This window comes from Diabrotica undecimpunctata, chromosome 7 (genome assembly GCF_040954645.1).
Source record: "Diabrotica undecimpunctata isolate CICGRU chromosome 7, icDiaUnde3, whole genome shotgun sequence".
Lineage (NCBI taxonomy): Eukaryota > Metazoa > Arthropoda > Insecta > Coleoptera > Chrysomelidae > Diabrotica > Diabrotica undecimpunctata.
This window is the reverse complement of record NC_092809.1, coordinates 39,006,600-39,016,349: the sequence shown is the minus strand read 5'-3', so window position 1 is coordinate 39,016,349 and position 9,750 is coordinate 39,006,600. Positions and strand designations below refer to the sequence as shown.

At 32.5% G+C, this 9,750-nt stretch overlaps 1 protein-coding gene across 1 annotated transcript; it reads right to left on the bottom strand.

The window, feature by feature from the left end:
* Positions 1-657: 657 nt before the first annotated feature.
* Gmd (GDP-mannose 4,6 dehydratase) lies at positions 658-8,292 on the bottom strand. The gene is made up of 5 exons (XM_072537120.1): positions 8,018-8,292; positions 6,139-6,574; positions 5,148-5,380; positions 4,669-4,884; positions 658-903 (listed from the first exon to the last, which is right to left on the bottom strand). Exons 1-5 carry the CDS (start codon positions 8,066-8,068, stop codon positions 772-774), a joined length of 1,068 nt encoding a protein of 355 aa, XP_072393221.1. The 5' UTR covers positions 8,069-8,292; the 3' UTR covers positions 658-771.
* Positions 8,293-9,750: the final 1,458 nt, after the last annotated feature.

Below are 9,750 nucleotides of genomic sequence, written 5' to 3'. Positions count from 1 at the left end.
AAAGTTTTAAAAATAATGTGTTACACTAATGATGCCACAAAATTCATTTAATTTGAATGTATTCAAAAGTTTGGGGAGATTTAGGGCTGCACACTCCCCCTAAAATTTTTCTGTGCGCTTAGATTTGATTGTTTCTTTTGTATGAAAAATGCTTTCAGAAGAAGAAAGTAACGTGTCCATTTTTATTACAAAATGTCAAGTAGTTTAGTAGATAATGCAAAATAAAAATTTATTTTGTAACTTCAAAGGGCTGTAACTTTTTTGTATACACTTTTGTACTAAGGTAAGTTGGATTCAATCAATTTATTTTTGTCCCCGGAATGCGTGATTTAATTTATGAAATTTCTTTTTGAAACACCCTGTATAACCTTTCATTTTTTTATTATGTATTTTCCATTGTTGTCGTCTATAACCTCAGTGGTTCGAAGGACATTAAATAAATAAATATTTTACATATTTATGTGGATATACACTGGCCAAACAGCGTAGTAAAAAAAATATTATTAAAAAACTTATTTCACTTTTGAATCGATTTTTTTGCTCGCAAGTGTAGATTTATTGTCGCTGTTTTCTCGTTTATATTAGAGACAGTATTAATCATCAATGACTATCTACATAACGCTTGATTTAATTTGTTCATGGCTCAATCAAACTTCATTTTTGATTTAAAGACCTTTAATGCAAGTCTGTATTAAATATATATAAGAATAAACATAGAAAAGAAAAACAAGTAAAGGAATGTAAAAATAAAATCATAAAATATGTACATGTTTAAGCCATAGGATTCTTTCTCATCAAATCCAGGTCGGAGTCCATCATATCTTTCACTAGCTCTAAAAATGTCACTTTGGGCGCCCAATTAAACTTTGCTTTCGCTTTAGAAGCGTCTCCCAGTAGAAGATCCTGAAATATTAATAGAGATCATTATTTTTGGCAACAAAAAAGATGGTAAGAGGATGAGAACAAAAATGCCGCGCTCGTATTCTTTAAAGTAAACTTAAGTCCAAATCGAAAGCGAAAGAAAACACAAATTGAAATGTACGGTATTTTATTATTCGACGCACCCTCTTCTTGGATCCTGCAACGTCGCCTCTAGATCTTTCAAAACAAATTTTTATATTGATTGCGAACCAGGCCTTCACAGCTTCCATCATCTCTTCATTGAAGGAAATTTAAAGACATTTTAGAGTTTTTTTCAGCTGAGAAAAATATGATAGTCGAACAGGGTCAGATCTGGTGAATAAGGGGAGTGATTGAGTAATTCTAAAGCACGAATGTGATTTATGTGCATTGCTTTGCAAAAAAAATACCTTTCGACAACTTTTCATATTTTTTTTTTCAGTAGAGTGATCGATAACGTCAAATAGTAACTCCCAGTTACTGTTCTAACCCTATCCAGAAAATCGCAAAAAATTAGCAAGAAATTTTGCAGCAACAGTCGTAGAAATGTACCCAAACTGCATCTATAGTAATAATACTGCTTAAGAACTTCGCATCTTTTTATAACCGAGTATATCTACCCCTACACCCTTATAGTCAACATTCAAACGTTTGGGAATCATTTTTGGAAAGTTTTTATTTAATGGCCGTATCAGACATAAATCCACAACATATGGATTGTTATCGTTCCAAGTTGGACAATTCTGTTTGCTAACGTATTAATTCATCCAAACATGGGCTTAATTGCTGAAGATGATTTTTCTATGTAAATTAGGGTCAGTTTCCAATTGCTCCAAAACTCATTCAGCGAACACACTCCGTAGTTTTTGGTCGTATACTTTCAGCTCATGTACCAATTGAATTTTGTACTGGTGCAAGCAAGTTCCAATGCAAAATTTGCTAAGACGTGTCTATAAAAGACCGAGTTCTTTTGAGCGACGTGAAATTGATTGCCGACGCATTTTCACGGACAGGCAATATTTTCGGCAGAACATGCATTTTATCGACATAAGGGTATTTGTTGATTATTTATTGAAGCGGTAACTCAAATTTATCCGCCACACTACGAATGAGTAGGACGATTATGGCAACCATAAAATGGGCAAAGCGCACGGAACCTTATCCGAACAGAACACCCATTTTGTTAAAACAATTTTATCATTTGAACGTGTTTTATACGTTATATCCATCCACGGTAATTTGAAAAAAACAGACTGAATCAATGACAGCCAATTTGACAGATATACCATCAACAATATGGCCGCTACCAATTATCCAAGTTCAGAAGTTTCTATTGGAAGACTTTGTTCAATAAAAGTCAAACGAAGGAGAGCAAAACAAAAGAACGAATAATGGTAAGGAACCTGTGCACACGTTGAACAATATATTCTTCTTATTCTTCCTCTTTACAAGCAATTCTGCTTGTTCATTGGACCTCTATGGAAAGTTGTCATTCCATCTTTTGCGCGGTCGTCCGATACGGGTCTCCCTCTTTTTGTTTATGTGGTTATTCCATTCTTTTTTTTCTATTTAGGGTCCATTCGTCTATATACTATAAGTTACATTTTCTTCTGTCTTTACTTTTCTTTCGATACCTCAGCGTATTTCTTGTAATTCTACTCAGTACCCTCATATTTGCCAATTCCAGTAGCCTTTGTATTGTGGCTGTATCGGGTCTTGTTTCTGAGGCATATGTCATTATTGGTCTTATACTGGCTTTATTTATGTGAAACGTTATGTGCAATATTAAAAACAGTGTTTTAACATCATTATTTGCCGGTCGAAGGCCATTTACTACACCGTTCTTTCAAAATGTCTTACTAGTAATGACATTTCTAGCCTATAATATAAAAATTTCAAACGAAAAATATTTTTTCAAGACTCATCAATATGTTTTCTACTATTTACACCAAATATATAATCATCAAACAACTTAGTCTAGACGATGGTTAAAAACAAACAAATGCACATCGTTTTAATCCCATAATACCAAAACAATTGCATTAGAAGATAAAACCAATTGAATCATTGAAAAAAACACAAAATTTTTATTTATAATTTGGAAAAATATTAGGGCAAATATTTAACGTAAGAAATTTATCTAATCCATTTGGTAAATAAATTTTTTAAACAAAATATAAATTGTTTTATGTTGCGAACAAATAAAAAATACTTTATAAATTTCTTTAATTGAAATATATTCAAGATTGAATGTTCGATAACAAAAACAGACCAAAACGATAATAATAAAAGAAAAAGTTAACACGTTCGCTGTCGTATGAATTTTAATTACATGTTCCCCACGCCTACTAGGATACTCTATATACAGAGTGTCCAAATATAGTATTGGATGTGCGTGATTGAAGAAAATAAATAATTGTAACGGCCATCGCACTGCCACTTAAACTCCTTTATTTCGTTTCTACATGGGCTGATATATCAGTATATTTCAGTTGCTTCAGATTCGACGATTTATTTTTGTATACCTTGCTTTTCACGTATTTCCACTGAAAATAGTCAAGAGAACAGAAATCAGGACGGCTGAGAGGCCAGTTAATGGTAACTACACGAGAAATCAGTTTGTTTGTAAATAATTTGTTTACCACAGTTAAAAATGTGGCAAATGTTCGCTTTTTGCTGGAATTATGTTCTTGTACCTATTGATCCAAAAAGCCTCTTAGCGTTTCACAATAACGTTCATTATTCACAATGCATGTTCGCCCGAGTTGATCTTCATGGAAATACGGACCGATCATGTCTTTAAGGGACATTTCGGGGCTCAGGGCACATACAGACTATGACCTTTAGGTTATAAATTGGTCGCGAATGTTTCTGTTTTACATTCGTTTCTGAACAATAGCGATAATTCTGTTTGTTGACGTGTACGTAGCGTGTGTTAGTTTCGTAGCTAAACAGTTAGTGAATCTCTGTAGAATTCCATTTGAAAATCTTAGTCGATTAAGAATTCCTTCCTTCAGAATCTCCTCAGAATCCTTCAGTTCTTGATCAACTGGATTTCATAGACTCTTAGGTGTGAATCTTTCTTCAAAATCAACCACTATGTCGATTTTTTGATATTTAATGATTGACTGATAACAATGGATTTTTGCTAACCGAAGCCCTTACTTCTTCAGCCCGAAGATGGGCAGGACATCTGTCAAGATCACAGCAGAACAACCCTCCTAGAAGAATCCTTATGTCACAACCTGTGGGAAGTAGAAGTAGGGGTAGACCAAAACTCGGATGGAGGGATGGTGTAGATGAAGATGGTAGACAAATAGGCGCAGCAAACTGGCAACAGTTGACAATGGATAGAACTGACTGGCGTAATAGACTTGGGAAGGTCGAGGCTCCTTTATAGGGCTGTAGCACCAATGATGATGATGATGAAGCCCTTACTTCTTAAATTGTTTATTCATTTCCAACAGACTCATTACTTGAATTGATATTTAGTCTCACCAAGTAATATAGAGTATGTACCATAAGCAGATAAAAAAGAGAAACCAATTTCTAACGACTTTTCTATCCTAAAAATACATATAGAAGTAAGGGAGCAGAAATAGAGGGTAAAGAATTTGGAATAGAAAAATTGGTTTTCTTAGTATTGGATAGGAATTCAGGGTGAAAAATTATGGTAAATATACGAAAATACTTTGATATTCAGTTTAACTTTAATTCTAATGCTCATTTTCTTTTATTTATTTAATATAATAGATATCAAGTACTCACCACTTCTGTAGGTCTGAAGTATTTGGAATTGATTTTAATCCTAACTTTACCAGTCTCTTTATCTTTGCCCACCTCATCTATTCCTGTACCCTCCCACACAATTTCGTTACCTACGTGTCTAAATGCAGCTTCTACAAATTCTCTAACGCTATGTGTTTCCCCGGACGCTATTACGAAGTCTTCTGGCGATTCTTGTTGCATCATTAACCACATCGCCTGTAAAAATTTTGATGATGAACAGATTAAACACAAAACAATTGTCGTAGGTCATAATCCACTCTTTACAAAGCCAAAAAATCAGCAAGTCCTTGAAAAATGTAGAATTTATATTCTATAGTGTAATTTTCCTTTCTGAATTTTGTTAAACAAGAAGTATTTGCTTCAGTTTTTTTAGGGCTTCATATTTATATATCAAAATTCATCTATTAATGAGAACTACCCCATTTTTTGAATGGAAACGAATTTTTGCAAAAACTCACCTCTACATAATCCCTAGCATGCCCCCAATCTCTTTTTGAATCCAAGTTTCCCAATTCTATACACTCAGATAGTCCCAAATGAATTTTTGCGACTTCCCTCGTAATTTTCCTAGTTACAAATGTTTCTCCTCTTCTGGGACTTTCATGGTTAAATAATATACCATTACAGGCGAACATATTGTAAGCCTCCCTGTAGTTTATGACTATCCAATAGGCATACAACTTTGCTGCGGCTGGAAATTGATGTTAATATGTTATTAATAAAAACCTGAGGAATATTAAAACAAAAAAATGTTAAAAAGCGAAATAAAAAATACTCTAGACAATTTAAAAAAAGAGATGAACTAACAAAGGAAGTAACAGCAGTGATAGCCAAAACATACAAGAAATTTGCTTAATTTGCTTTCGAAAAATAAAGAAAGGTAAAACAATTAGAATAGATGACGTCCCTAGGAAAGTAAGACTGCGTTAGGAAAGACAGAAAAAAGTTGACTCACAGCTTTGTCTAAATGAATTATGAAAGTGGGACAAATGCCAAATGAATAGAGGAGCATTATCTTAGTGTACGAAAACTCAAGAAACATTAATCAGCATACAAGCTAAAAGACCATAAAACTACTTAGGTTACACCATGAAAAAGAAGACAGTAATTGATAGACAGACACTTGACAAAACGGAAATATCAGAAAATCAGTTTGGATTTATGCAAGGTGGATCAATAATTTATGCAATTTTCATTATGAGTTAGCTAAAAATCTAGGAATAAATAAACAAACACTAAAAGGATATTCAAACATTTATATCAGGCAAACAGAGTATGAGGGTGATCTGAAAAGTTCTCTTCTGACAAATGAATACTATTTATCAATGAATCAGTAGTTACTTTACAGAAATCATATACATACACTATTTAGCATATAACACAAATTGTTACTTAGACACGTACATTTTTATTGGAAAATGATAGTAACTGTAAAGTCTATATACTTACCATAAGGTGATCTAGGATAGAAAGGTGTCTTCTCATTCTGTGGAATCTCTACAACTTTTCCATACAACTCAGAAGTAGATGCCTGGTAGAATTTGGTTGAGTTTTCCAAACCGCAAGTCCTAATAGCATCCAACAGTCTTAATGTTCCAACAGCATCTACTTCTGCAGTGTATTCACTTAAGTCAAATGAAACTTTAACGTGACTTTGAGCGGCTAGATTATAAATCTCAGTCGGTTTGATTTGTCCAATGATTTTAACCAAGCAACTGGAGTCTGTCATGTCGCCATAATGCAAAAAAAATCGGCCGCCTTTGTGGATGTAGGGATCGGCATAGAGGTGTTCTATTCTTCCAGTGTTAAAGGAACTGGCTCGCCTTATAATTCCATGTACCTCATAGCCTTTGTTTAGAAGGAATTCTGATAAATATGAACCATCCTTAAAAATAGATATATTGTATATTTAACAGGTCCATTCAAAAAAACAGTTTATTCTTTGTTTACTGATAAGTTTAGATGAGGGCAAAAAAACTTGTGGAAGTGTAGTAGTGAAATTAACAAAAGCTTAGTTTTAATCTTGTAGATGGACGGGGTAACACAAGATGCCAAGAAGATTGGAGTTGGCAACTGGAAAATGCAAGCAAGGGACAGAACAGAATGGCGTAGAAAGCTTGAGAAGCCTCTAACGGCTGTAGCACCAAGATGATGATGATGATTAGTTTTAACCTATGTATGCAATATATGTATGTAGTGATATAACTTCCAATATATCGTAAATGGTGCTCCAAATATCGACAAAAACAAATAAGTACAGAAAATATCATAAATATATATTACAAAAATTTTGGGTATCTTTTCGGACCAGTAGGTAAAAGAACCATATAAAACCTTGTTTTGAGCATTATTTTTAAAAATTAACATGAAATCCCACCAGAAATGTCCATTTTGCAGTTATTAGCATAATGGAAATATGTATTGTATTTCGCAAGTATTAAGATAAACATTTTATACTATAAGTACATCTTAAAATGTCCCTAATATAACTATTGTTCTTAACCTTTTTCATTTGATAGAATGATTAAACAAACATTGACAACATACAAAACTACCTTGACATGGATAGCAAGTATATTTTAGACTAATGAGGCATAAAAATCTTAAGAATACAATATATATTAACAAGAAACTGATATACAAGGTTTGTTCAAAAAAAATCTGGGTTGTGGGATACAAGGAAGAAAAGGTTGCATGTTTGGGAGCATAGTGACTGGTTTCATTAAGATAATAAAGAACACATTTTTATCAAACCTAAAACTGAATATTATCACTTAAAAGGCAACATCAAACTTGATTTCAGTACTGCTTCAGTGTGAAAGCAAGAATGGGAGCTTGCTGTTAAGTTGAATGCAACATACTTTGAAGGATGCATCAATTTTTTTATGAAAAATTTTATGAAAAAAATTTTTTTATGAAAAATTGATGCAAAAATGATGAAGAATGATAATTTTGAATAAATAATAAAAAAACTCAAATATATACTCTAGAATCACCTATATAGACAATGAGTAATTACATTTAAAACAATGACTGAAATATACAGCATCAATTAATTAAAGGTTCATAGAAGAATAATAGAAAATATAATTATGTACTAATTAGAGAAGACAGAAAGATGTCAAGGAACACATTTTATAATTATTATTGGCACCAAAACCAAAAATGTTTACACTAACGTTGTATACGCAAAATTCCTTAAAACAAGCAATGCATTGAATGAAATCTTTACGCGAATGTGCCACCCGGTTTTTCCTAGTGATATTTTTTAAAAAGCATAGTATTGTCTATGTACTATTTATAAGACTATATAAAATATCTGTCTTACCTGTCCATTTACTCCCGTAATAAGAGCAACTTTCCTATCACCACTAGCCATTTTTCACTAAAACATCAATTGGTAATGGTACTAACAATTGACTGGTACACATGTATACAAATCCTTGTAATAAATACACGAAAGTGTTTACGTAGAAGAAGCTTACGTGTAAATTGACAATTTATCCTTTGATAAATAAATTGTTTTCAAGTACTTTTACTTTATGGCTCATCCATAACCTCCACCAAAATAAAAACATTACCGACTGGACTGATCCGAAGTTAGTAACGTCTTTTTTTTTAATTTTGGAAAATTTCAGAAAATGTCATGAGCGGGCACGTTTATTTTATTTGGGGTTTTGTATATTTTTGCCCGATCTAAGTAATATTGAAAATAGTTCACATTGCATTAGAGAGTGGATTTTTTTTTATTTAAAGACAAAGTCGCATCCACCTAATGATTATTAGCGACAGATCTGTACAATTTTACAAGAATAGGTATATTACATGTTTACAAAAAAAATTTTTTTTTCTACAAAATAGTACCAAAAAAAGTCAGCAATTTTATACAAAAAAACACATCGATAGCTTTTAAATAATCTATTAAGTTCTTTGAATAACTATTTGGACCTAACACAACTGATAAATTTGAATCTATTTCCGGGGATACACACATGAGAAGGAATCCATATGAAGTCAACTGTTCTTCCTTTTTCTTGACATGTGTGAAGTTCTGATTTAATCATTTTTTTAATTGGGTGTTTAGGATATACTCTTTGAATTGAAGTAATCGAACTCAGAGAATCAGAAAGAATCACCGCTTTGACGATATTGGTATCATTAATAAACTTAATTGCTCTATAAAGAGTGAATAATTCGGGTGTGTATATGCTACAGTGGGGAGATAGTTGAAATAGATTACAATTAAATTCAATTCAATTACTTGAATTGATCACAAAAGCGGCAACTCTATTGCTAGATTTTGAAGCATCTGTAAATATTTTGGAGAAATTTTCATAAGTTTGGAGTATATTTGACAAAATAGTTTTTATTTCTGAGGGACGTATTTCCGACTTATTATATTTGCTTAAATATACATTACACTGTGGAATATTGATTGACCAAGGGATATGAGGATCGGTGATGTTTGAATAGAATATATCAGGAAAATCAAAGTTTAATTTCTTGCAATATGTTCTAACTCTTTCATAGTATGGTTTTCTTAGTTTATCATTATAATTAAAAAGTTCGTTATATTTATCTGTGAAGGTGTTACCATAAATAGGTTTTTCTGGATTACAGAATACCGAGGATGAATGTGTTAATGTTAGTTGCATTCGCCTGTGGTAAAGGGATGGCTCACCAAGTGCAGCGTATATGCTCTCAATAGGTGTACTTCTAAATGCTCGTAGTGCGATCCTTAGCCCATTATTATGAATTGTATCTAGAGATTTTAAAACAGACTTTCTGGCAGAACAATAAGCGATGCATCCATAATCGAGTTTAGACCTGATTAACGATTTGTATACTGATCTAAAAATTTAATATGAGGATCTACTGTTATTGGTTTTCCGTATAACGTAAGATTTGACGCAGTACTTACATTTGCCGTTTTTGCAAAAACCATGACTCTTGTTTTTGTAGTAGAAAATTCAAAGCCAGTGTTAAGAGACCATGTTTCCAATTTATGGATAAAGCTTTGTAAACATTTTGTCATACTGTCTATATTTTTTCCTTTTGTAA